At 54.0% G+C, this 27,279-nt stretch overlaps 1 protein-coding gene across 1 annotated transcript in view; it reads right to left on the bottom strand.

The window, feature by feature from the left end:
- FASTK (Fas activated serine/threonine kinase) overlaps positions 1 to 27,279 on the bottom strand; it is a 37,211-nt gene that overhangs the window by 1,393 nt on the left and 8,539 nt on the right. Inside the window, exons 3-9 of the mRNA XM_038388868.2 lie at positions 26,149 to 26,619; positions 25,082 to 25,230; positions 24,661 to 24,877; positions 24,298 to 24,457; positions 23,292 to 23,383; positions 19,778 to 20,402; positions 19,211 to 19,325 (exon numbers count right to left, since the gene is read on the bottom strand). Of these exons, the coding sequence (XP_038244796.1) occupies positions 19,211 to 19,325; positions 19,778 to 20,402; positions 23,292 to 23,383; positions 24,298 to 24,457; positions 24,661 to 24,877; positions 25,082 to 25,230; positions 26,149 to 26,619 (1,829 nt within the window). The remainder of the gene's footprint in view (positions 1 to 19,210; positions 19,326 to 19,777; positions 20,403 to 23,291; positions 23,384 to 24,297; positions 24,458 to 24,660; positions 24,878 to 25,081; positions 25,231 to 26,148; positions 26,620 to 27,279) is intronic.

Consider the following 27,279-nt stretch of genomic DNA (forward strand, 5'->3'; position numbering starts at 1 on the left):
CTTGCTGTCCCATCCCGCTGCCAGATCCACGGCAGAGTGTGTGGCAAAGGGCTGGGCTGAGCGCCGAGACAGGACAGTCCTCAGGACACTGAAATTGCCTAGCCCCCAGCTGAGAGGGCTGCAATAGCTGAGGGAAAGGGCATAACTACTAGGTGACAGACTGATACAGCGAGCTGGCTACTTGCATAATCTCTGGAAAGAGATGGCCTGGCACTTGCAGGCTAGTAAGCCTAACTTCACTGCCAGGCAAACTGGTTGAAAGTGTAGCACAGAACAGAATTATCAGACACACTGCTGGAGAGGAGTCAACATGGCGCTTGTAAAGGGAAATCATGCCTCACCAATCTACTAGAATTCTTTGAGGGGGGGTCAAGAAACATGTGAGCAAGGGTGATCTTGTAGATATAGTGTACTTGGACTTTCAGAAAGCCTTTCACAAGGTCCCTCACCAAAGCTCTTAGGCAAAGTAAGCAGTCATGGGATAAGAAGGAAGGTGCTCTCATAGAGCAGTAACTGGTTAAAACAGACGAAACAAAGGATAGGAATAAATGGTCAGTTTTCAGAATGGAGAGAGGTAAATAGTGGTGTCTCCCAGGGGTCTGTACTGGGCCCAGTCCTATTCAACATACTCATAAATGATCTGGAGTAAACAGTGCGGTGGCAGAGTTTGCAGATGATACAAAATTACTCAAGATAATTCAGTCCAAAGCAAAGATCTACAAAGGGATGTCACAAAACTGGGCGACTGGGAAACAAAATAACAGATGAAATTCAGTGTTGATAAATGCAAAGTAATGCACCTTGGAAAATATAATCCCAGCCATACGTATAAAATGATGGGGTGTAAATTAGCTGTTACCACTCAAGAAAGAGATCTTGGAGTCATTCATAGAATATCAGGGTTGGAAGGGACCTCAGGACGTCATCTAGTCCAACCCCCTGCTCAAAGCAGGACCAACCCCAACTAAATCATCCCACTCAGGGCTTTGGCAAGCCAGGCCTTAAAAACCTCAAAGGAAAGAGATTCCACCACCTCCCTAAGGAACCCATTCCAGTGCTTCACCACCCTCCTACTGAAATAGTGTGATGAAGTGAGAATGTTCTTAATGTTTTCTCTGAATACTGTATGGATGCCTCAGTTTCCCCTATGCAGATCTTAAGTATCTAGGTGGCGGGATAAGGGGGTGTGATTGGGAAAGAGCCCTAGGGGGCCAGTGTGATGGTGTCTGCATAAAGGAGGGCCGACACCCTGTCTCCTGGCAACTGATGGCCTGGGCCCCTCCTCTGCAAGGTGCCAACTGAAGGGGTTGGAGAACAGAGAGATCCTGGCCTGGGAACGAGACAAAGGAGAGGAGGGGCTGGAGAGTTTCAGTTTGGAACTGGCTGGGGAAATGGAGGGAGGCTCAGACTGGGCTCTGACCTCCTTGCCCCCAAAGACGGACCTGACTGAGGGGTCCTGTTCTCTGTACCTACAAGCTCTGTTTTAGACCATGTTCCTCTCATCTAATAAACTGGCTGGCTGAGAGTCATGTCTGACTGCAGAGTTGGGGTGCAGGGCCCTCTGGCTCCCCCAGGAGTCCTGCCTGTGTGGACTCGCCGTGGGAAGCGCACGGTGCGGACGGGGATGCTGAATGCTCCGAGGTCAGCCCCAGGAAAGTCGAAATTGTGTAAGCTTCTTGCCCTGGGGAGAGGAGGCTTCCCCAGAGTCCTGAATGGCTTCATATGGAGTAGTTCCAGAGCAATGCCTGGGGATTCCGTGACAAACAGTATTTCCAAATATCCAACTTAGACCTCCCCCACTGCAACTTGAGACGAGTGCTCCTTGTGCTGTCACCTTCCACCACTGAGATCTTGGAGTCGTGGATAATTCTCTGAAAACATCCACTCAATGTGCAGCAGCAGCCAAAAAAGTGAACTGAATGTTGGGACTCATTAGGACAGGGATAGATAAGAAGACAGAAAATATCATGTTACCTCTGTATAAATCCATCGTACGCCTACATCTTGAATACTGCATGCAAGTCTCCTCACCCCATCTCAAAAACAATGTATTAGAAGTGGAAAAAGCACAGAGAAGGGCAACAAAAATGATTGGGGTAGTGGGATAGTGCCTTCATATGAGGAGAGATTAATAAAACTGACTTTTCAGCTTGGAAAAGAGACGACTAAGGGGGGAATATGATAGAGGCCTGTAAAACCATGGCTGATGTGGAGAAAGCGAATAGGGAAGTGTTATAGACCCCTTCACATAACACAAGAACCAGGGTTACCTAATGAAATTAATAAGCAGCAGGTTTAAAACAAACAAAAGGAAGTATTTCTTCACACATCACACAGTCAACCTTGCCAGGGGATGTTGTGAAGGCCAAGACTGTAACAGGGTTCAAAAAAGAACTAGGTAAGTTCATGGAGAGTAGGTCCATCAATGGCTATTAGCCAGGATGGGCAGGGACAGAACCCCATGCTCTGGGTGTCCCTAAATGTCTGACTGCCAGAAGCTGGGAGTGGACGACATGGGACAGATCACTTGATAATTATCTTGTTCTGTTCATTCCCTCGGAAGCACTTGGCACTGGCCACATCGTAAGATGGGATACTCGGACAGATGGACCATTGGTCTCACCAGTGTGGCCGTTCCGATGTTCTCCCCCAGTGCCACACATAAATGAGGTGATGTCCCAAGAACCTCTGGAGACATGCTGTGTGCAGCCTGCTTTCTCCCAAGTTTCCTGTGGTTCACGGAAGTGAAGGGTTTGGTTTAAGTGAAAATCAGATGCCACCTTGGAGAGGAATTTAAGTGCGTGTGTGGGGAGTGTCTCAGCCTCACCTTACCAGCAGGGAAAACACTGTAAGGAGGAGAGAATTTGCCACACTGGCTTAAACCTTGCTAACTCTCCTGGCTGGAGCGATAGCCATGAGCTGGAGAGCACATGGACCAGGGCTCACTGGGGAGCGGGAGATAAGGCCCCTAAGAACTACAGTAGGGCCCAGGCCTGGGATGCGCCTGACTGAGAAGACAGGCCTTGGAGAAACTTCCAAACAGTGGGACGGGAGAATACAGCATCTGAAGAGAATATTCGGCAGCTGAGGCAGCAGCTGCCTGAACCCAAGAGGCCTTTGGCCTCTAGCTCCTGTTCTCTAGACTCAGGAACAAAAGCTTACAGAGGCTGATTGTAAAGTGGACGGACGAATCTCGTCCACTCTGAGCTGCAGCCTGGCCTGGGGATGTCCTGCTCTGTGCCAGGAAGGGATAACCCTCCATCTGCTGTGCTCAGTCAGTCCATGCCCAGGCTTTCAGGGCAAGACAGGGGGGCTGCGGGGGGGCAGTTTGCGACACACTGGCGGCCGTGTGGACGGATGCAGTAGGTCTGGGAGCCAACAGAAGCTAAGGTGCTATGAGTACTACCAAGGCTGCATTCTGCCGGATGGATCCTATGAGCTGGGGTGTCAGGGAACAGGAAGAATGGCATAAAAGATAACTTCAAATCAGAGGATAAGGGAAACAGCCTGGAGAGATCCTGGGCTGGCACCTGCTCTGGGACAGATGAGAAGACTTGTCAGTGGCAAAGCAGGTCCATCACAGCTGGGCCCCATGAGCGGAACACAGAGAACAGTCCTTCAGAGCCCACCCAGCCCCATGGGAGCTCAGTCCTGGCTGTGAGTGAGCCAGCAGAGTGTGGCTTGTTCCTGAGACAGGATTGGCCCTGAGAGCTAACCTGGGCAGAGAGAACCATGTCCTCAGCTGCTCCCCTGCATACCGGGGTGAGCAGGACTAGCCCTGCCTGTTGCAAAAATACCATGCGAAGGTGGGTCTCAGGATCTCACTGCTCTCTCTCGCAGGCTGCTGAGATCACATGGAATTCCAGCATACGGATATAGCAGGAGACCCTTTTGGGACCGGTCTGAGGACTGTCCGCCAGGCTAGGGGTTATTCCTGAAGCACACGGCCATACATGAAGGAGGCTCCTGACCAGAGATGGGTCGCACCTATCGAGGAAGGGATACGGACTGGCTAGCCTAGTTAGGCGGGCTTTAACCCAGGTTGGATGGGGGCAGGAGACAAAAGCCCACAGGTACAGCAGAAACATGGAGACCTGGGAGAAGGGTCAGAATCTGGGGGGAGCATGGGCCATTATAGGAGGGACAAGGGAGAGACGAGGGAACATAGGGGGGAAATCAAATCAGTATCTTAGATATCTGTATACTAGTGTGAGAAGTAAGGGGAATAAGCAGGAAGAACTAGAAATGCTAGTGAATAAACAGAACTATGTATCATAGTTGGCATCACAGAGACTTGGTGGATAATACGCCCGACTGGAATATTGATTTAGAAGGATACAGTTTGCTCAGGAAGGACAGACAGGGGAAAAGGACGAGGTGCTGCCTTCTATGTAAAAAATGTACACACTTGGACAGAGGTTGAGATGGGAATAGGAAACAGACTTGTTGAAAGTCTCTGGGTAAGGATAAATGGGATAAAAACCAAGGGTGATGTCATGGTCGGGGTCTCCTACAGACCACCAAACCAGAAAGAATTGGTGGCTGAGGCTTTTTATAATCTTAACAAGATCATCCAAAGCACAGCTCTTGGTGGTGATAGGGGACTTCAACTACCCCGACATCTGCTGTGAAAATAACACCACAGGGCATAGATTATCCAACAGGTTTTTGGAATGTATTGGAGACCATTTTGTATTTCAGAAGGTGGAGAAAGCTACTAGGGGAGAGGCTGTTCTAGATTTGATTTTGACAAATAGGGAGGAACTGGTTGAGAATTTGAAGGTGGAAGGCAGGTGGGGTGAAAGTGATCGTGAAATGGAAGAGTTTATGATTTTAAAGAATAGTAGGAGGGAGAACAGCACAATAAAGACAACGGAGTTCAAGAAGGCAGGCCTTAGCAAACTCAGGGAGATAGTAAGTAAGATCCCATGGGAAGCAAGTCTTAAGCAGGGGAAAAACAACTGAAGACAGTTGGCAGTTTTTCAAAGAGACATGCACAAGAGATAACTATCCCATTGCATAGGAAAGATAGGAAGTCTGGCAAGAGACTACCCTGCCTTAACCAGGAAAGCTTCAATGATCTAAAAATCAAAAGAGAGTCCTACAAAAAAGTGGAAACTCAGTCAAATGATGAAGGATGCATATAAACAAACAAAACAAGCATGTAGGGATACAATAACTAGCTAGAGATATAAAGGGTAACAAGAAAAGATTCTACAAATACATCAGAGGCAAGACAAAGACCAAGGACAGGGTAGGCCCATTACTCAGTGAGGAGGGGGAAACAATAAGAGAAAACGTGGGAAATGGCAGAAGGGCTAAATGACTTTTTTGTTTTCTCCAAAAAGGTTAGTAGCAATCAGATGTCTAACATAGTGAATGCCAGTGAAAATGAGGTAGGATCTGAGGCTAAAAAAGGTTAGATCACTTCAAGTCACCAGGGCCTGATGAAATGCATCCTAGAATAATCAAGAAGCTGACTGAGGAGATATCTGAGCCATTAGCAATTATCTTGGAAAAGTCATGGAAGATGGGAGAAATTCCAGAGGACTGGAAAAGAGCAAATATAGTGCCCATCTATAAAAAGGGAAATAAGGACAACCTGGGGAATTACAGACCAGTCACCTTAACTTCTGTACACAGAAAGATAATGGAGCAAATAATTAAGCAATCAACTTGCAAACACCTAGAAGATAATAAGGTGATAAGTAACAGTAGCATGGATTTGTCAAGAACAAACCATTTCAAACTAACCTGATAGCTTTCTTTGACAAGGTAACAAGCCTTGCGGGGAAGTGGGAGACGTGGTATATCTTGACTTTAGTAAAGCTTTTGACACTGTCTCACATGACCTTCTGTGACAGGGTCGGGCCAGATGGCTACAGGAGAGTAATAGAAGGCAGATATATTAGCCCCAGGTTAAGTAGGTCCCTTTTCCCTGGGTAAGGTAGCAGGGAAAGTTCCAGAACAATCAGGAACCTTCTGGAGACAATTAAGACAGACAGGCTGATTAGAACACCTGAAGCCAATCAAGAAGCTGTTAGAATCAATTAAGGCAGGCTAATCAGAGCACCTGGGTTTAAAAAGGAGCTCACTTTAGTTTGTGGTGTGCGTGTGAGGAGCTGGGAGCAAGAGGCGCTAGGACCTGAGGGTGAGAACGTGGACTGTTGGAGGACTGAGGTGTACAAGCATTATCAGACACCAGGAGGAAGGTCCTATGGTGAGGATAAAGAAGGGGTTGGGAGGAGGCCATGGGGAAGTAGCCCAGGGAGTTGTAGCTCTCACGCAGCTGTTACAGGAGCCACTGTAGACAGCTGCAATCCACAGGGCCCTGGCTGGAACCCGGAGAAGAGGGCGGGCCTGGGTTTCCCCCAAATCCTCCCAACTCCTGGTCAGATACAGGAGGAGTCGACCTGGACTGGGGAGTTCAGAAAAAAGGCCAAGCTGAGGGCTGCCGTGAAGCTCCACGGCGAGCAAATCCGCCAATAAGTACAAGACCCACCAAGGTAGAGCAGGAACTTTGTCACAATTGGTGCCAGTAGTGGGATCTGGTGTCCACAGCGTGGCAGAAGAAGGAGGGTGTTTGGAAGGGGGAAAAAAAAAAAGGGAAGAGGGTCTATTTTTATTTTTCCCCACCACAGAGGAGGAGGTCGTGCGGGCCCTGATACAAGCCATGGCTGCCCAGCAGGAGGCTACTCGTGTCCAGGCAGCCGCCCAAAAGGAGGCAGTGCAGCTGCAGCAAGAGACTAATCGCCTGCTGATGGTCCAGGCTGCTCAAGACCTGGCTATGTGGCGGGAACGGGTAAACCAGGTAAAGGCCCTTACAGAGCTGAACCGCGGCCACGACGGGACGCAGATCATGCATGCCAGCAATTGGCTGCAGAAAATGACGTGGGAGGATGATGTAGAGGCATACTTCCTGCCCTTGGAGAGGACAGCCCTGCAGGAGGCTTGGCCCCGAGAACAGTGGTCTGGCATCCTCGCTCCATTCCTGTGTGGGGAGGCCCAGAAGGCCTACTATGATCTGCCTGAAGAAGCTGTGGCAGACTATCCCCAGCTGAAAGCAGAGATCCTGGCCAGATCTGGGGTAACGACCACAGTGCGGGCCCAGCGGTATCACGAGTAGAGGTAGTAGGAAAACAAAACCCCGCGGTCCCAATTATATGACCTCATCCATCTTGCACGAAAGTGGTTACCAACTGAGTCCCGGAATCCGGAGGAGATACTAGAGGTTCTGGTCATCGACGGGTACATGAGAGGACTACCGCCAGACCTTCGCACCTGGGTAAGCCAGAACGAACCCTCCACCTACAATGAGGTTGTCGCGCTAGTAGAAAGGTGAAGGACGGCGAGGGAGCTGACCCTACCAGTTAAGGAAGAAGCACCCCGGGTTAAACTAGCAGCACCAAGCCCCAGAGCTCGAGTGACAGGGCCACCAGGAGAGCCCAGGTGGAAAAAGAGAGGCCCAAAGAGTCGGAGCACTGAGGGGGAAGAGGATCGTGATGTTAGACTATCCAAACCAAGAGACTGGGGAACACCTAGGGCTCCATACAGATGTTACACCTGCGGGGAGTGGGGACACATAGCTGCAGAGTATCCCAAAGCCGAAGAGCCTATGCAGTGTAACCTGGGGAACTGGGCAGACCCATGCTTCCTAATCCACCTTGTGGGGGTCTCACTAACCCCACATATATACACTAGACCAGTGAAGTTAAATGGGGTAGAGACCACGGCATTGGTTGATTCGGGGAGAGCTATCACGCTTGTCTCAGGGAAGCTCGTGAAGCATAGTCAGCTGCTGTGGGCTAAGCATACGGGGATAACGTGCGTCCATGGGACAGTTAGTTATTGCCCCACCATCCCAATAAAAATCGAGATTCAGGGGAACACTACTGAGATAGCAGCAGGGGTAGTCCCTAAACACCCATACCCAGTGCTCATAGGAAGGGACTTCCCAGGGTTTGGAGACTTACTCCCAGTAGCGGAACTGGAGAAAGGGGGAAGCCCTGAAATTAGTGAGGCATCCACAGGAGACTGTCAACCCCCAACCTTCTCTGAAATATCCCCAGATTCGTTCTCCACTCCCAGACAGCGTAGAAGGACGAAAAGGGAAATAGGGCAGCTAAGGCCTTGGGAACCCAAATACTGGCCCAAAGCCAGAGGTAGGTAGGTGGGTGTAGGTAGGTAGGCGGACCTGAGCAGCTGAAAACGACGCCACCCAGGAGGGAGAGGCACCCGAGTCTGACCCCCACCCTAACGTCTCTGAACCAGTAGAGGCGACAGAGACTGGCCCCCTAGATCTCGGGCAAATTAGCCCCGGGAGAGGAAATTTTGGACGGGACCAGGCTGAAGACCCAAGGTACGACAACATTAGGAAGGAGGTGACTGAAACTGATGGGGTCCCCATGGAAACCCAGGGACCAGGACCCTACTTCATAATGAAGAAGAATCTCTTATTCTAGGTTGCACCAGTAAAGGGGCAGAAGGTACAGCAGATCCTAGTACCTCAAAAACACTAGAATGTTGTATTAAAACCCAAGTGAGGAGGGCTTTAAACTAGGTTCACCGGGGGAAGGAGACCAAAGCCCTGAGGTAAGTGGGGAAGTGGGATACCGGGAGGAAGCATGAGCAGGAGCGCGCGAGAGGGGCGGGCTCCTGCCTCATACTGAGAAAGAGGGATGATCAGCGAGTTCTCTCAAGTGCCTATACACAAATGCAAGAAGCCTGGGAAACAAGCAGGGAGAACTGGAAGTCCTGGCACAGACAAGGAATTATGATGTGTCTGGAATAACAGACTTGGTGGGATAACATACATGACTGGAGCACTGTCATGGATGGATATAAACTGTTCAGGAAGGACAGGCAGGGCAGAAAAGGTGGGGGAGTTGCATTGTATGTAAGGGAGCAGTATGACTGCTCAGAGCTCCGGTATGAAACTGCAGAAAAACCTGACAGTCTCTGGATTAAGTTTAGAAGTGTGAGCAACAAGGGTGATGTCGTGGTGGGAGTCTGCGATAGACCACTGGACCAGGGGGATAAGGTGGACGAGGCTTTCTTCCGGCAATCAGCGGAAGTTACTAGATCGCAAGCCCTGGTTCTCATGGGAGACTCCAATCACCTCGATATCTGCTGGGAGAGCAATACAGCAGTGCACAGACAATCCAGGAAGTTTTTTGGAAAGGGTAGGGGACAATTTCCTGGTGCAAGTGCTGGAGGAACCAACTAGGGGCAGAACTCTTCCTGACCTGCTGCTCACAAACCGGGAAGAATTAATAGGGGAAGCATAAGTGGATGGGAACCTGGGAGGCAGTGACCATGAGATGGCAGAGTTCAGGATCCTGATACAGGGAAGAAAGGAGAGCAGCAGAATACGGACCCTGGACTTCAGAAAAGCAGACTTTGACTCCCTCAGGGAACTGATAGGCAGGATCGCCTGGGAGAATAACATGAGGGGGAAAGGAGTCCAGGAGAACTGGCTGTATTTTAAAGAATCCTTATTGAGGTTACAGGGACAAACCATCCCGATGTGTAGAAAGAATAGTAAATATGGCAGGTGACCAGCTTGGCTTAATGGTGAAATCCTTGCTGATCTAAAACACAAAAAAGAAGCTTACAAGAGGTGGAAGATTAGATAAATGACCAGGGAAGAGTATAAAAATATTGCTCGGGCATGCAGGAATGAAATCAGGAAGGCCAAATCACACCTGGAGTTGCAGCTAGCAAGAGATGTTAAGAGCAACAAGAAGAGTTTCTTCAGGTATGATAGCCAACAAGAAGAAAGTCAAGGAAAGTGTGGACCCCTTACTGAATGAGGGAGGCAACCTAGTGACAGAGGATGTGGAAAAAGCTAATGTACTCTATGCTTTTTTGGCTCTGTCTTCACGAACAAGGTCAGCTCCCAGACTACTGCACTGGGCAGCACAGCATGGGGAGGAGGTGACCAGCCCTCTATGGAGAAAGAAAAGCTGGACGAGCACAAGTCCATGGGGCTGGATGCGCTGCATCTGAGAGTGCTAAAAGAGTTGGTGGATGTGATTGCAGAGCCATTGGCCATTATCTTTGAAAACTCATGGCGATTGGGGGAGGTCCCGGATGACTGGAAAAAGGCTAATGTAGTGCCCATCTTTAAAAAAGGGAAGGAGAAGGATCCGGGGAACTACAGGCCAGTCAGCCTGACCTCAGTCCCTGGAAAAATCATGGAGCAGGCCCTCAAGGAATCAATTCTGAAGCACTTAGAGGAGAGGAAAGTGATCAGGGACAGTCAGCATGGATTCACCAAGGGCAAGTCATGCGTGAGTAATCTAATTGCTTTCTATGACGAGATAACTGGCTCTGTGGATGAGGGGAAAGCAGTGGACATGTTGTTCCTTGACTTTAGCAAAGCTTTTGACACAGTCTCCCACAGTATTCTTGCCAGCAAGTTAAAGAAGTATGGGCTAGATGAATGGACTATAAGGTGGATAGAAAGTTGGCTAGATTGTCGGGCTCAACGGGTAGTGATCAATGGCTCCATGTCTAGTTGGCAGCCGGTATCAAGTGGAGTGCCCCAAGGGTTGGTCTTCGGGCCAGTTTTTTTCAATATCTTCATTAATGATCTGGAGGATGGTGTGGATTGCACCCTCAGCAAGTCTGCAGATGACACTAAACTGGGAGGAGAGGTAGATACACTGGAGGGTAGGGACAGGATACAGAGGGCCATAGACAAATTAGAGGATTGGGCCAAAAGAAATCTGATGAGGTTCAACAAGGACAAGTGCAGAGTCCTGTACTTAGGACGAAAGAATCCCATGCACCGCTACAGACCAGGGACCGAATGGCTCGGCAGCAGTTCTGCAGAAAAGGATGTAGGGTTTACAGTGGACGAGAAGCTGGATATGAGTCAACAGTGTGCCCTTGTTGCCAAGAAGGCCAATGGCGTTTTGGGATGTATAAAGTAGGGGCATTGCCAGCAGATCGAGGGACGTGATCGTTCCCTTCTATTCGACATTGGTGAGGCCTCATCTGGAGTACTGTGTCCAGTTTTGGGCCCCACACTACAAGAAGGATGTGGAAAAATTGGAAAACGTCCAGCGGAGGGCAACAAAAATGATGAGGGGACTGGAACATATGACTTATGAGGAGAGGCTGAGGGAACTGGGATTGTTTAGTCTGCGGAAGAGAAGAATGAGGGGGGATTTGATAGCTGCTTTCAACTACCTGAAAGGGGGATCCAAAGAGGATGGATCTAGACTGTTCTCAGTGGTAGCAGATGACAAAACGAGGAGTAATGGTCTTAAGTTGCAGTGGGGGAAGTTTAGGTTGGATATTAGGAAAAACTTTTTCACTCAGAGGGTGGTGAAATACTGGAATGTGTTACCTAGGGAGGTGGTGGAATCTCCTTCCTTAGAAGTTTTTAAGATCAGGTTTGGCAAAGCCCTGGCTGGGATGATTTAGTTGGGGATTGGTCCTGCTTTGAGCAGGGGGTTGGACTAGATGACCTCCTGAGGTCCCTTCCAACCCTGATATTCTATGATTAAGTCTGGCCCAGTCATCTTTTTGGGGAGCATTTGGGGGTAGAGAAGATCCTGGCACGGGTCCTGCAATGATTCTTCTGGCCCGGAGTACATGAAGAAGTGAGGAAGTACTATGCATCCTGCCCAGAGTGTCAGCTGTCCCCATCCCTACTTGAGGGCACCGTTAGTACCCCTTCCCATCACAGAGGTCCCCTTTGAGCGAATAGCCATGGACCCAGTGGGACCCTGGAGAAGACAGTCCGGGGCCACCAATATATACTTGTCGTTCTGGATTATGCTACTCGCTACCCAGAAGCCGTCCCCCTGCGGAACACGGCCTCTAAAACGATAGCTAAAGAGTTGGTGGGGATCTTTGCCCGAGTGAGGCTACCAAAGGAGATATTAAGAGACCAAGGTACCACATTTATGTCGAAGCTAATGAAGGACCTCTATACTCTGCTCCATATACATACCCTGAGAACTTCAGTCTATCATCCGCAGACCGATGGGCTGGTAGAAAGGTTTAACCGAACCCTCAAGGCAATGATAAGGAAAGTGGTAAGTCGAGACAGGAAGGATTGGGGCATCCTACTACCCTATCTTATGTTTGCAATCCGGGAGGTAGCTCAGGCCTCAACTGGGTTTTCCCCCTTTGAATTATTATATGGAGGCCACCCCCGTAGCACAGTAGATATTGCAAAAGAAATCTGGGAAGAGGAACCCAATGAGGGGAGAAATATAATTGACCACATGTTGCAGATGCGAGAACGGAGAGCCCGGGTCACCCCTATTGGTCGGGAACATTTGGAAAAGGCGCAGGAGGCCAGCGAACCCCTTACAATAGCCAGGCAAAAGTCCGACAGTCCCAGCCAGGGGATTGGTCGATGGTGTTGGTACCCACGGCAGAAAGCAAGCTTCTGGCCCAATGACAGGGGCCCTATGAGGTGGTTGAACCCATGGGGGAAATAACCTACAAGGTGCAGCAGCCAGGAGGCCGGAAACAAGAACAAATTTATCACATTAACCTCTTAAAGCCTTGGCACCAAAGAGAGGCGTGTGTAGTAGCCCGAGAGACCCCGACCCAGGGAAATAACATGCAGGAACAGATCAGGATATCCACTGATCTGACACCAAACCAGAAGAAGGAGGTAACTGAGATGATCAACCGATACCAGAACATCTTTTCAACCAAACCAGGCCGGACCCACCGAAGCCTATCACCACATTATCACAGACCCTGGGGCAAAGGTAACTTTAAGGCCCTATCAGGTCCCAGCGGCAAAAAGGGAGGAGATCAAGGCAGAGGAAAAAGGATGTTGGAGCTGCGAGTCATCGAAGAGTCCCACAATCAGTGGTCAAGCCCGATTGTGTTGGCGTGCCCAAACCCGATGGCACCACTAGGTTTTGTAATGACTTTCGCCGGCTGAATGAGATATCCAAATTCGATGCATACCCCATATCGATGAGTTAGTTGACCACCTGGGCAATGCCCAATTTTTGACCACCCTTGATTTAACAAAGGGATACTGGCAGATTCCCCTTGCCAAAGATGCGAAAGAAAAGACTGCATTCTCTACACCAGAGGGTCTGTTTCAATATACGGTTCTTCCTTTTGGACTGCATGGGGCACCTGCCACCTTCCAGCCTCTTATGGACAAGCTCCTACATCCCCATACCAGTTATGCAGCGGCATACCTGGATGATGTGATTATTCACACCCCCAACTGGGAAACCCACTTAGGAAAGGTGAAAGCAGTTCTGGACACGCTAAGAAGGGCTGGCCTCACAGCCAACCCAGCCAAGTGTGCTTTAGGGCTAGCCGACGCTCAATACCTTGGCTACATTGTAGGAAGGGGCATGGTCAAGCCCCAACTAAACAAACTAGAGGCTATCCAAAATTGGCCCTGGCCGAATCGGAAAAAGCAAGTCCGGGAGTTCCTGGGTGTGGTGGGGTACTACTAACGATTTATTCCCCATTTTGCTATCAGAGCGAGTCCCCTGACAGAACTGATAAAAGCCTGGGGTACAGACGCCGCAGAGAAAGCATTCACGGATCTACCGACAGCCCTCTGCAGTAACCCCATGCTTATAGTCCCAGACCTCAACAAAGAATTCATTTTACAAACAGATGCATCTGAAGTAGGATTGGGAGCTGTCCTATCGCAGATGAAGAACACCCAATCCTCTACCTCAGCAGGAAACTCCTCCCGAGAGAGCAGAAGTATACCGTGGTTGAAAGAGAGTGCCTTGCTGTGAAATGGGCCATGGAAACACTACGTTATTACCTTCTGGGACGATGGTTTACCCTTGTGACCGACCATGCACCCCTCCAGTGGATGCAGCAAAATAAAGAGAAGAATGCAAGGGTGACCAGATGGTTCCTGTCCCTACAACCTTTCCAATTCACCATACAACACCGGTCTGGAAGCCACCATGGCAATGCAGATGGCTTGTCACGAGTACACTGCCTGACGTCCCAAGTTGCCCAACCCCGTAGTGTTGAGCAGAGGAGGGGAAATATGTGACAGGGTCAGGCCAGATGGCTATAGGAGAGTAATAGAAGGCAGATATATTAGCCCCAGGCTAGTAGGTCCCTTTTCCCTGGGTAAGGGAACAGGGAAGGTTCCAGAACAATCAGGAACCTTCTGGAGACAATTAAGACAGACAGGCTGATTAGAGCACCTGCAGCCAATCAAGAAGCTGTTAGAATCAATTAAGGCAGGCTAATCAGGGCACCTGGGTTTAAAAAGGAGCTCACTTCAGTTTGTGGTGTGCGTGTGAGGAGCTGGGAGCAAGAGGCACTAGGACCTGAAAGTGAGAACATGAACTGTTGGAGGACTGAGGTGTACAAGCATTATCAGACACCAGGAGGAAGGTCCTATGGTGAGGATAAAGAAGGTGTTGGGAGGAGGCCATGGGGAAGTAGCCCAGGGAGTTGTAGCTGCTGCACAGCTGTTACAGGAGCCACTGTAGACAGCTGCAATCCACAGGGCCCTGGGCTGGAACCCGGAATAGAGGGCAGGCCCGGTTCCCCCCAAACCTCCCAACTCCTGGTCAGACACAGGCGGAGTCGACCTGGACTGTGGGTTCAGAAAAACGGCCAAGCTGAGGGCTGCCGTGAAGCTCCAAGGCGAGCAAATCCGCCAATAAGTGCAAGACCCACCAAGGAAGAGGAGGAACTTCGTCACACTTCTCATAAACGAACTAGGGAAATACAATCTAGATGGAGCTATTATAAGGTGGGTAACAGAACTGGTAGGAAAACCATTCCCAGAGAATAATCATCAGTGGTTCACAGTCATGCTGGAAGGGTATCTCAAGTGGGGTTCCACAGGGATCTGTTCTGGGTCCGGTTCTGTTCAATATCTTCACTGATTTAGATAACGGCATAGAGAATATACTTATAAAGTCTGCGGATGATACCAAGCTCGGAGGGATTGCAAGTGCTTTGGAGGACAGGATTAAATTCAAAATGATCTCGACAAATTGGAGAAATGGTCTGAAGTAAATTGGATGAAATTCAATGGGCTTAAATTGCAGCAAGGGCAGTTTAGGTTGGACATTAGGAAAAACTTTCGACCTGTCAGGGTGGTTAGGCACTGGAATAAATTGCCCAGGGAGGTTGTGGAATCCCTGTCATTGGGAGCTTTTACCAGCAGGTTGGACAAACACCTGTCAGGGATAGTCTAGTTATTACGTAGACCTGTCTTGAGTGCACGGGACTGGACTAGGTGACCTCTTGAGGTCCCTGCCAGTCCTACCCTTCTATGATTCCCTGGTGTTTAGTGGGCTGGGAAATAGACCGGGCAGAGGTGAACTCTGGCGAGTGGTGTCACATGTGATCTCGATACCATGTAACCTAACAGCCCAAGCCAGGTTCTTGTTGCAGTTGCAGGGTTTCCATTGGGGTGGAGACCAGGAATGGCCTGACACCTCTCGAGGGAGGTGTGGCTCTGCCCAAGGGCAATCCAGACAGCCCCTATGAATTCTGTACACAGGGAGGAGAGAGACGACGTCTTGTAATTCAGTCTCAGTCCTAAGGAGCGAAAGGCTGAGGGCAGGACAGGGCAGGGCATCTCTCAGAAGCCAGGCACAGGCAGAGATGTGTGCCAGCCCAGCCAGGCATTCTGCAAACACTGCAAACAGCTAGAGCCTTATATCGTAACAGGCCTGTCATGCTGTGAAGCAGGGGCAGCCTCTAGGCCGGTGAAAACACACATGGGGAAGGTTGACAGCCACAAGCCAACCCTGCGCATCTGGAGGGCGTGAGGGAGGCTCGTGTTGCCTTCTGAACTGGAGCTGATGGAGTAGTTCAGTCACGTCAGGTCCAAGAGTGACCACCTTCCCCTTTTCTTCTGGGATAAGTGGTGAGAACAGAATCCCCTCCCTTTGAACTCCTGAGATGGGCCTTCTACAGCTCCTGTGGGAGAAAGGGAATCCGCTGTGTTTTATGAGATGGGTCCCTAGTGAGTGACGAGGAAGTGAATGGAGGGGCGGAGGACACAGGCACGGAGCAGCCTTTGGTAGCTGCTGTGATGTAATCCCAGCCCAGGCCTGGGAAAGTGCAACGAAAGTGGGGTACAGCGAAGGAGCCTGTGGCGAAATCGGTATGAGGCTCTCAGACCTGAATGCCAAGTCTCCTCCTTGGGGATGATGTAGGGAGGTGTTAGAAGAGACAGGAGCTCCCGGTAGGAGAATCATAGAATCATAGAATATCAGGGTTGGAAGGGACCCCAGAAGGTCATCTAGTCCAACCCCCTGCTCAAAGCAGGACCAAGTCCCAGTTAAATCATCCCAGCCAGGGCTTTGTCAAGCCTGACCTTAAAAACCTCTAAGGAAGGAGATTCTACCACCTCCCTAGGTAACGCATTCCAGTGTTTCACCACCCTCTTAGTGAAAAAGTTTTTCCTAATATCCAATCTAAACCTCCCCCATTGCAACTTGAGACCATTACTCCTCGTTCTGTCATCTGCTACCATTGAGAACAGTCTAGAGCCATCCTCTTTGAAACCCCCTTTCAGGTAGTTGAAAGCAGCTATCAAATCCCCCCTCATTCTTCTCTTCTGCAGACTAAACAATCCCAGCTCCCTCAGCCTCTCCTCATAAGTCATGTGCTCTAGACCCCTAATCATTTTTGTTGCCCTTCGCTGTACTCTTTCCAATTTATCCACATCCTTCCTGTAGTGTGGGGCCCAAAACTGGACACAGTACTCCAGATGAGGCCTCACCAGTGTCGAATAGAGGGGAACGATCACGTCCCTCGATCTGCTCGCTATGCCCCTACTTATACATCCCAAAATGCCATTGGCCTTCTTGGCAACAAGGGCACACTGCTGAAGTGAGAAGTGATGTTTCCTCTGAGCAGTATAGTCAGCTGCCTCTGTTGCCAGGAGATTCTCTGTCCAAACTGACCCCGCTCTCGAGGTACCAGGAGAAAACCACATACCCAAGAAGTTCAGTGTTCCTGGAGTTTTTCGGGGTGTGCAACAATCCATCCGATGGGAGCGAATGGTCCAGCCCTTGTAGGCATTTTGGGCCTCTCTGGCAGCCCAAGGGTGGGAGGCAGGATGCCCAGGCTGGGCCAGTGACACTTGGAGAGGTTCGGACCCCCACATTCCTTGGCTCAGGTTACCCGCAAGAGCTTGTCAACAGGAAGACACTTTGTGCCACCGCAGCTCCTTGACACATCTGGTGAATGGGGCCTGATATTTGCTGTACAGTTATAGTGATGTCCAAGACCAGGCTTTGGTGTGCAGGGACCCAATCCCTGAGACCTGACTCCATCAGGGCAGCTCTCTGCAGCTCCCCATTTTGGTTTTCCTGGGCGACAGCCACCAGTAAAGCAGCCAGAACTGGGCGAGAGCAGAGGCACTCGTAAGTCAGATCCTGCCTGGTCCTTCACAGGGTTACTGGCACTACCCAGGGGCAGCATGAGGGGAAGTTACCAAACAAGTTACGGGCTTTCTCCTGCATGGCTCAGAGGCCCATCTCTAGGGCACATGCTCCTCTTCCCAGCAACTCCTGGAAAGACCTGAAGTCAGCTGGGGGGGAGGGGGGAAGGTCACTTTCTTCCTTTGCCCTCTGTGCTCCTCACCATCATCCTCAGATTTCTCTTCAGCTCTGAGGTTCTGGTTATCTGATCAAGGAAGAGGACCTGGGGTGCTTGATGGAGAGTCCTGAGTCAGCAGGCCAGAGGGACAGGCCTGGGGGGAGGGGGTGCAGGGTCTGAGGTGATGTAGCCAGGGCAGTCCAGGCTGTCTGAGGGCAATGTGTCTGGGTGTGCTGTGGGGGAGCATCCAGGTGCCCCTTGACTGACTCCTAGGGAAGCCCTAGCAGAAGGTGTTGGCTGTCTGGTGAGGGTCACTCCTGGACTCTGGAGAAGGGGAGCAGGGGTATATTTGGTCTAGAGGAGGTGTTGCTCCCCGGCTCGGCAGAGGAAGTCCTAGTGCCCAAGGGAGCTGGTGCAGTAACATCGGTACCAAGGCTTGAGCTGTCTGTAGTTACAGATCTGCTGGCTCTGCTGGAGACTCGTGTTGGTACCAGGTCCAGCAGGGTGGGTCCTGGTGTCTGCATTGGTGCCAGCTCCCAGAGAGAGCCCTGGCTAAAGTCTGAGATTAAGGCCAAAAGGGCCACTAATCTCCTGTATATCACAGCCCTCAACGCCCCCAGCCCAGCAAGGGCTGAGCGGGAGCCACTGATGCCTGAAGAGGCAGAGCCAGCTGGTGTTTGAGCCTGGGACACAGAAGAGTCAGAAGGTGCAGAGACTGAGGCCAAATCCCCCAGGTACAGCGCGCTGATCTGCCCCCCCATAGCAAGCAGCAGTGCCGTCAACATGCCAGCCAGCCGAGCTCGCTCTCAGGGACTGAGGACCCTGCTTGGCACTGGCGGAGGGGGATCTCTATTTACTGGAGTGGTATCTCAGGGAGGAACATCCACAAGCATGACCTGGAGCACGCCGAGGAGTGGAGCCCAGTTTGGGGGGGAAGGGGGCACCAGGGTATGCAGACACAGCAGACCTCGCTGGATGCTGCTGACCCACGATTCCCATCTCACCTGCCTGGGGAACCTGCCTCTAGAATGGGGTCCCCACCAAGGGGGCCTGGAAGAGCCATGAGGACACCTTCCTACCCACCCCTTCCATCGCCACCCTAGGGCTTGCCTCAGACCGTGGCTTCTGCTGGCGAACAGCAACTGCTCCGGCCCAGAGCCACTGCGCTGCTCTGATGTGTGCTGGGCTCCCAGTGGCAGCTCTGGGCAGAGGTGCCTGGCCCTCCACATAGGCAGCGTGTGCTGGGAGTGGATGTGCCATGCTCACCCCACTGGCAGTGGAGAGCAGCCAGCGAGGGCGGGGCGGAGCTTTGCAGGTCCGTGGCAGCTAAGTCTCCCTGGCTCAGGAGATTGTCGTGGGGCAGGGAATGGCAGCACCCCCTGCTCAGCCGCTCAGGCCCACAGGTCCTGCCTACAATGCACAGCACTGTGCGCAGTGTCGTGGCCTGACAGTGGGTGACTGTGACCATGACTCCCCAGAGCCCCACCTCCAGGGCGGTCAGGCAGAGCCCCCTTTGCCCCATAACCCCTGCCGCTCCCTCGGGGACGGACCCGCCAACACACTGCCCTCTAATAACTACCCTCCAGCCTGCAGGGCACCCGTCCAGCTCCTGCACCTGGGAGAGGGGCCCACGGGGCCAGCCCAGCCTCCCCAGCTCCAGGCCTCTTACCTGAACCAGGCAGTAGCCCAGCAGCTGCAAGTGCCTGTCCCTCATGGCTCGCGAGCCCACCAGGATGTCAGAGTTCTGGCAGTAATGCCACTTGTCATTGACTGAGAGGACCACCCTGCAGAGGACAGAGCAGGGGCGCAGCATTAGCCTCTGCCCAGTATCCCACGGCCAGGGGAAGGGAAGGGAAGGGGGGCAGGGGCCAGCAGCGTTATACCCCAGATACCCCATGGCTGGGGGGCAGAGGATTAACCCACATTGGCCCCTGGACACCCTGGCTGGGCCTGGGGCACGTTACCCACTAACGGGCAGGCTTCATCCCATACCCTGCGGCCGAAGGAGAGGAGAGGATACGGCACACCTAGCGCAGACGCACCCTGGTCCTTATGGCCGGCCAGGGGTGACGTTTGCCCAGCACAGGGCCCTAGTCCTGAACCTGCTCTGTACTGGTGCCCTACAGGGGATGAGGAGGGCAGGGGCTGATGGACTCAGCCAGCAAGGGGAGGGACGAGGAGGACCAGGACAGTGCTGGAACAGAGCAGGGAGCCCAGATCTTGCCCTGCCCAGTACCTCTGAATCTCTTCAGCTCCCTGCAGCCCGTCGCTTGGCCCTCTCTTGGGGCTGGGCAGGTGTGGGGAGGGCAGAGCATAGGTCTCCTCGGCCGGGGCTGCCTTCCCCTCATCCAGTTCCTCCTGGGCCTGCTGTCCCCTGCGATCAGGCCCCGGGCAGCCAGCTGTTGCCTCCCCCTCTTCCAGAATTTTGCTGATCGGGAACTGGAAGAGGGCGGCTGTGGAGGTGCCCCTGGGGGAGCAGTCAGAAGTGGAAGCAGGCTGCGGGGCCAGGCACTCTGAGGGGCTGCTCAGCGTGGAGCTGCCCTGGCTCTCCAGAGACTGCTCTTTGCTCAGGCTGCAGTAATAGTCTGATGGAGGCTGGTAGCAAGGACCCCCTGGGGCAGGGCAGAGCGTGGACAGGAAATGCCCAGTGAGGTTGCTCTCCCGGGGGCCCTCAGGGCTGCTGGGTGTCTCCGGAGCGAATGGTGCGAAGTCCTGCAAGTCAGCGGTAAGGGCCAGGACGCTGGAACGCAGGCAGCTGGCAGCCGGGGGCACCCCAGGGCGGGCGCAGGCGACCTTGTAGGCTGCAGGGACATGGGCAAGAGGCAGGACCGTGCCCGAGCGGTTAATCCACAACAGGAAATCTGCAGAGACAGAGCGTGGATCAGAGGCAGGAGCCGCTGCTGCAGGGTTCATGGGACGAGGCTTGAGGCATCTCTACATATCCTAGGCCCTCAGGGACAGAGCCAGCAAACAGGGACACCCAGGGGCTGGTGAGAGCCTTCAGACACACCCCTGGAGCGCTGGCTGGGCCAGCCATGCCAGAGCAGGGATACGTCTGTCACACTGGGAACTCCAACTTATGGAACCTCCACGCTACAGCGTGCCCCTCGTCCTGTTGCAGCCCAGCGTGTCATTTGGAGCGAGGGACTGACCTCTGGCAGAGAGACTGTGTCCCAGAGGCAGGCACAGAGTAACCTAGAGCCATTGCCACAGATTGTCTTGCTCACCTGGATACCCACCAGAACAATCAACTCCATGCAGAAGCCTGGATGGGGGCAGGGGCTGAACTTCCTCAGCCTGGGCTCAGGGGCCGAGGGGGTCTGTGGCAAAGTGGGAACGATCTTAATGTTTTCTCTGAATACTGCAGTGTGCCTCGGTTTCCCCTATGTGTTACTCAAGTGTCTAGGTGGTGGGACAAGGGAGTGTCATTGTTGCAGAGACCCCTAGAGGGCAGGTGTGACTGTGACTGGCTGCAGAGAACAGCCAACACTCTGGCCTGGCAACTGAAGGCCAGGCCCCTGCTCTGCAGAATCAATGGGAGGTGTTGGAGAGACCATGTGACCTGCTAGCCTGGGAAAGAGACAAAGGACGGAGGAGGGGCAAGGGACCTGAGGGAGGCCAGGCAGCTGGAAGGGGTCAGTTTCCTGGTTTGGGGGGGGGAGAAAAACCACCCAGGGCTCTGGATCCCCCCCCCAAGATGGACTTGGCTGAATGTTCCTTCTTCTTGTGCTAACAATCTCTGCTCTACGCTGGGTTCCCCATGACTAATAACCTGTCTGTGTCACGCTGGCTGGGAGTCACTGCTGGCTGCGGAATTGGGGGAAGGGCCCTTTGGGGCGTGAGGCTCCCCAGGTGTCCCATCCAGGAGGATTCGCTGCGGGGAGCTCACGGTAGACAGGGGGCTGAGCACTCTGAGATTGGACCCAGGAAGCACCGAAGCCAAGGGGCCTTGCCCTGAGCGGAGTCATGCGGCACCAGAGTCCTGTCTGAGCTTCTTCCCGAGCAGCCTGACTGTGACGCCCGTGACCAGAAGCCTGGATGGGGGCAGGGGCTGGACGTCCTCAGCCTGGGCTCAGGGGGTCAGAGCCCGAGACACCTGTGGAGCTGAACCAGCAACCCCTCCTCGCGGGGACGCAGCTTCCAGCGGCAAGAGGGCATTTCCCTATAGCTAGTACCAGGCCCTGACTGAAGCAAGGCACCTTCCCCCAGCAGAGCTGCGTTTGCACCGGGGCGGTCACAGGGGGAGAGATGCTAATGATCCCCCCCACATGACACATCTCTCCTACAGAGCAGGCCTAAGGCCAAACCTACTGTGGGATGCTTGGCCAGGTGAACTACACAGCACACCTTACCGTCCCAGCACAGCGTCTCGGGGAGTACAGCTTATACTAGCAACGCTGCGCTTTGTGCCAGCACAGCTTACTGTAACCCCCTAGTCCGGTAACTGCCATGTCGGGATCGCTGTGTCTACACCAAGGGCTTCTGCTGGCCCAGCTCTGTCAGTATCTGTATCCCCGGCTGTGCGGGCAGGAGTCCATAGGGCAGACTTGGCACGTAGTTCAGGGGCTGCCCTCTGAAAGGGGCAGGCCACCACCCTGTATAAGAAGCCCAGGCTAAGGAGAAGAGGCAGGAAGGGCTACCTGGCCTGCGGACACTGACAAAAGCCAAGACTCACTAGGGGCTGTCTTCACGGCGTTGTACTGCCAAGAGCCATACTTTTCCAGTGCTTTCCAGAGCAAAGTGCCTGCAGTTCAGAATGCCCTTTGCTAAGCCTGTGGTCCTGCTCAGGGCTCCCTGAGAAGCTCGGCGTACTTCTAGAGGCAGGACTCAGAGGGAACACATACAAGCAAAAGGGGCTCGGGGCTGGGTGGGGGAGGTCTAGGATTACCAGGCTCCACTCCCCAAGGAAGGGTGATGAAACATGAGGTCTGCACCTGGGAGTGTGCCTCAGAGCTAGGAACAGTGCTCCTGGGCCAGCTGGGCCCCGTGGGATCCAGCCACTGGGCCCACTCATGACTGGGGCCTTTATAGAGAGGGACTGGGCTGGGGGTGCCATGAGGCTGGGCCACCTCAGTGTCCTGGAAGGACCCCCGCCCCCCTCATCCATTGTAATATGGGTGCAGGGCTAGGCCTGTCCAGTGCGTGGGCTGGTGTCCCTGCCCAGGGGAGCCCCCATACACAGGGGTGCAGGATGAGGCCTGTCTGGCAGAGAGAGGGGTCACTACCCTGGGAAACCCTGCCCACACACAGGGGTGCAGGTGGGGGGGGTGAGGTCACCGCTAGGAGGAGCCCCCCCAGGGATGCAGGGCTAAGCCTGTCCTGCGGTTGGGGAGGGGTCACTGCCTTGGGACATGGGTGCAGGGCGGGGGGGGAAGGTTCACCGCCCTAGGTAGCCCTCCCCCCACCACACACACACACAGAGGCGCAGGGCTAGGCCTGTATGGCAGGGTTGTCACTGCCCTGCGGTGACCTGCAGTGGGGCTGGCTGAGCCCAGGCAGATTTTGCTCCTTCCATCTTTCCAGCACCGGTAAACGCCACAAATTCCCTCTGGCTTGTCACACTCATTCTGAGAGGCTCAGCTCAGCCGGGGGGGGGTCTCCCCAGGCCCCACAAGGAGAAGACATTCCCTGCTCCCCCAGGGGCCTGTGTGCCATCTCCTCTCCCGCAGGATGTTTCCCCTCAGGGGTGCCTGGAGCCTATGGTCAGAGAGATCTCCCTGCACCGTAGGGACATCCCCCAGGAACGTTACCTGTGCAGTATCCAGGGGGCAGCACCTCATCCTGCCGGTAGCACTCCTCTCCCACCAGCTGCCTAAGGGCTTCAGCCACCAGCCCCTTGTAACTGAAGGCAGGAACAAGAAGGGTCACAGCAAACCCCAGCCGGGACCCCCAGCCTCCTCCCAGCCCCCTCTGCCATCCTCCCAGCTCCTCTGCTGGGCCGCAACATCCATGCCCATCAAACCCATCCCTTCCGAGGCCACAGGGCGCTATGGGCCCCACTAACCCAGGGCTGGTCTACACCAGATTAACTCACCCCTGCTGCTCAGTGGCTTGAGAAATCCACCCCCCGTGCAACATAGTTAGGCTGACCTCAGCCTCCGTGTAGACAGTGCTGTCTACTAGGTCGACAGAAGAACTCGTCCATCCCTAGCTCCCGCCTCTCGGGGAGGGGCCACAGTAAGGGGCGAACCCCTCCCATTGCCCTGTCTACACAGACACTCCACAGCGGCGTAGCTGCAGCGCTGTACCATAGAGAGCCTCGGCGCTCGGAACGTGCCCACTGCAGGCCAGGCGCCTCCCCAGCCTCATGCCCCTGGGGCTGGGTGCCTCTCCCGCTGCTCCATAGTAGGAAGCTTTTCCTCCCAGAGTAGGAGGTGCAGAGCCAGTGGGGGGTTGAGGAGGAGTCCAAGTGAGCGACCATCTCCCTAGCTCACACTTCCTTGTAGAACTGACAGTCCCAAGGCCCTTTCCCCTCCCCTAGCTTATCTAAGGCTCCTTACAGAGAAGGGGGACTGGCAGCAGCCCGTGGGTGCTGCCCCACTCTCCCCAGCATGGCATTAATGTGGATGCCTTGCCCTGACACAATTCACATGCCATCTGACCTGTACTGCCTGCTGCCCTCAAACCATGGTCCCCATGACCCATATGGCCTGGGCGCCGGGACCTCTGACCCCCCCCATCACCCTGGGCTGGGCACCGCCCCTCCAACCCGTACGGCCTTTTGCCTTCAAAACCTTCCCCCCGCAGCCCTCCAACCTGTATTTTCTGTTGGCCTCGTCAGATGTCAGGGCATGGTCAAACATGAGGACCCGGTAGCGTGGGTCAAGGCGCGGGCCACTGTAATCTCGGAACTCCAGCTCCAGCGCTGCATCCAGCAGAGAGAGGTAGCGGCGCACGATCAGCGCATAAGGGCTGCCTGCACCGGGAAAGAGACAGGCAGTGCTGCTGTCCCCCTGCTCACTCTGGGATCCTCCTTTCCTGGGGCTCTATCCACACCCCCACCCCTCCTGCTTTCCTGGAAAGGGCTGCCATACCCAGCCCCTTGGGACCCACCTCCCACCTCTAGGCCTAGGGGCCATAACCAGCCATGTGGGTTTCCTGGGCAGAGGACTGACATACTCATGACATTGGTGATGAAGGCTGGGGAGAAAACCTGGTGCAGGACAGCCTGGGGGAAGTGCCTGAGCTGGAACATGGACATGAGGATGTTGACAGTGGCCAGAGGTGAGCTGGCTGCCTTCTGCTCCAGGATGGCCTCCAGCTTGGGGAAGAGCTCGCTGTGGTTAGATGGCCGGTAATTCATGCGGCTGAAGGGAAACACCAGCTTCTGGATCACCTGCAGCCAGAGAGAGAGGGAATGAAGCTGGGGCAGGCAGGGGGCATGGAGGACTGGCCAGCCTTGCCCTGAAGGGGCCCTTCCCTGGTAACTGCACAGAGATCTCCACTCACATGGAGGGACTTTGTTATCCCCCTTGGTAACGGCCCAGCTCCATGGAGCTGGGCCTCAGCCTGCCTCCCGGGGGCCGGGCAGGGCGCTCACCTTGCTCTCCAGCTGTTCCCCACGCTTCAGCAGGAAGTTGGCGATGGTATCAAGCAGGCGCGGCTCACGCAGCCTGTGCCGGGCCACATACTTGGCAATCAGCGCCATGGTGTAGGGGGTGAGGTTCTCGGCCTTCCTTGGGAGCCACTCTGCAGGGAATACCACAGACCAGGGCTGCATCAGCAAGAAACGCGAGACACTGGGGCCCCATGTCCTGGCAGATAACAGCCCAGTCCGACCATGGGCAGTTGCTTCCTGCAGAACCCCTGGGGGGCTTCCAAGCCAGGTCTCTGCCTGGGACTCCCTGGGGCTCCGACTGAAACAAGGACACTACTCACACAATCCCTGCAGGATTGGTCCAGACGCCCTGGCTGAGGCGCAGAAAGGTCAAGAGCAGAACGGGCAGCCTCGATCATCCCATGTGGGGTGGGCCCCCCAGAGCAGCCACTGACAGGCAGGCTTACGTGTGCACCGCTTGCACAGTGCAGCTCCCCGCGCCAGACATTGGGAGATCATCACAGGGTGCTCCTGGGGGAGCAGGGACACAGCTCAGAGGGCAGGCACAGCCTGTGATGTTTAAACCACGACTGCAGGGGTGAATCAGCAAGTTGGTACAAGGCCTCCTCTGCCAAGCCCAGGGCAGCTCCCAGGCAGGCTACTTTTCAGAAGAGTACATCTGCATGTACACCAGGAAGAGGACAGATGTCCCTTTCCTCCTCATCCCAAATGGCTGAGGTTCCTGTGCTCCAGCATCCAGAATTCACCCTCCAGCCACCAGCCTGGGAGACCTCCACCCAGAAGGGGAATGGCTGGGAAACGTACACTTGGGCAACCCCAATCACAGCTGTGGCTGCTACTCCAGCTCTAATGCCAAGCATTTCCCCAGCACCGCAGGACACCACCGAGTAGGGGCTAGCACAGCTGAGCTCAGGCTGCCAGGATGTCCTTTAAGGGGCAAGAAAGGGCAGGAGCAGAGGCTGTGGAGAGGTGGCCCAGAGCCCAGACCAGCCAATGCTGGGGAAAGGTTTGGGGAAAGTCTGGGAAAGTGGGTAGCCCCCAGCCCTCACCTGCCATGCTGCGTATAAAGCGCTCCTGGCGGTTCTCATAGAAGAGCTGCGAGCTGAAGATGGCCTCCAAGGCCTTATTGTTGGCCTCCTGAGCACACAGGGCCAACATCTCATCCAGCAGGGCTAGCTCGTGCTCGCGTACGGCGCTCACTTGCCCCAGTGTGTGCCTGACTAGCCGCAGGATCTTGCGGTTGTTGAGCAGCTGCTGGTCAGAGGCTGGGTGGCCCTGCAGCGCCTGGGCCCGGAGCCGATAGTAGGAAAGGAGGAGGAAGAGGGTCTGTGGATGGCGCTCCTTCTCCAGGTGCCGCTCAAGGCTGCTGAGGCAGGACTCCACCAGGGGGTGGGGACTCGATGGGTGAAGCCGCATCACACTGCTGAACACCATGGAGACGTCCTTCTGGTTGAAGCGCCCCAGGCGGCTCCGGGACTCATCCTCCAGCACCTGCACCAAGGCCGACTCACCAGGGAGACCTGGAGACAGAGCAGGTATTAGGGAGCCTTGCCCTCTGGCGTACCTCAGCAGCCTTTCACTGTGGGAGCTGGGTTCCGCCTCTACCCCCACTCAGAGCTTCCCCATCAGCAGCGCTATGAAACCAACCCAGATCCAGTCAGTTTTGCTGCTGCCCACAGCATGAGCTGAGTCTTGTCAATCGCCCCTGAGGCTTCTTGGGAAGCTCTAGGTGGCCCCAGCAGTGCTGGAGCTCCCTGTGGGCAGACTCAGGCAGAGGTGCAGAGCACCATGGTCAGATCTGGAGATTTGGTCCAAGGAGAAGAAATAGAAATGACATGTTTCAGTTAAAGCTGGGATCCTGCAGAAACAGATCCACTCTGCACCAGGTCAGGCTCCTGATCTCTGTGAGTGGGTTTTCAGGTCCAGACTGCTGTGACTGCCCAGAGCCACAGGCACACACAGCAGGTCTTCCCTCCAGCACCTGGCTCTGGCTTAAGTATCTCCAGCTATTGGAAAGGGAACCTGATTCAAATCAGTCAGGTCCCTATGGATTCCAGCCACTCCTGAGAATCATGCTCTAGAATATCGGCTAAAAAAAAAGGTTTTAGCCCTTGTGGTTGCAAAGAAAACCTTGAAAGGCGACCTGAACACAGAGACTGGCCTCAGTGCCCAGCCTGAAA

Source organism: Dermochelys coriacea, chromosome 2, assembly GCF_009764565.3.
Source record: "Dermochelys coriacea isolate rDerCor1 chromosome 2, rDerCor1.pri.v4, whole genome shotgun sequence".
Taxonomy (NCBI): Eukaryota; Metazoa; Chordata; order Testudines; family Dermochelyidae; genus Dermochelys; species Dermochelys coriacea.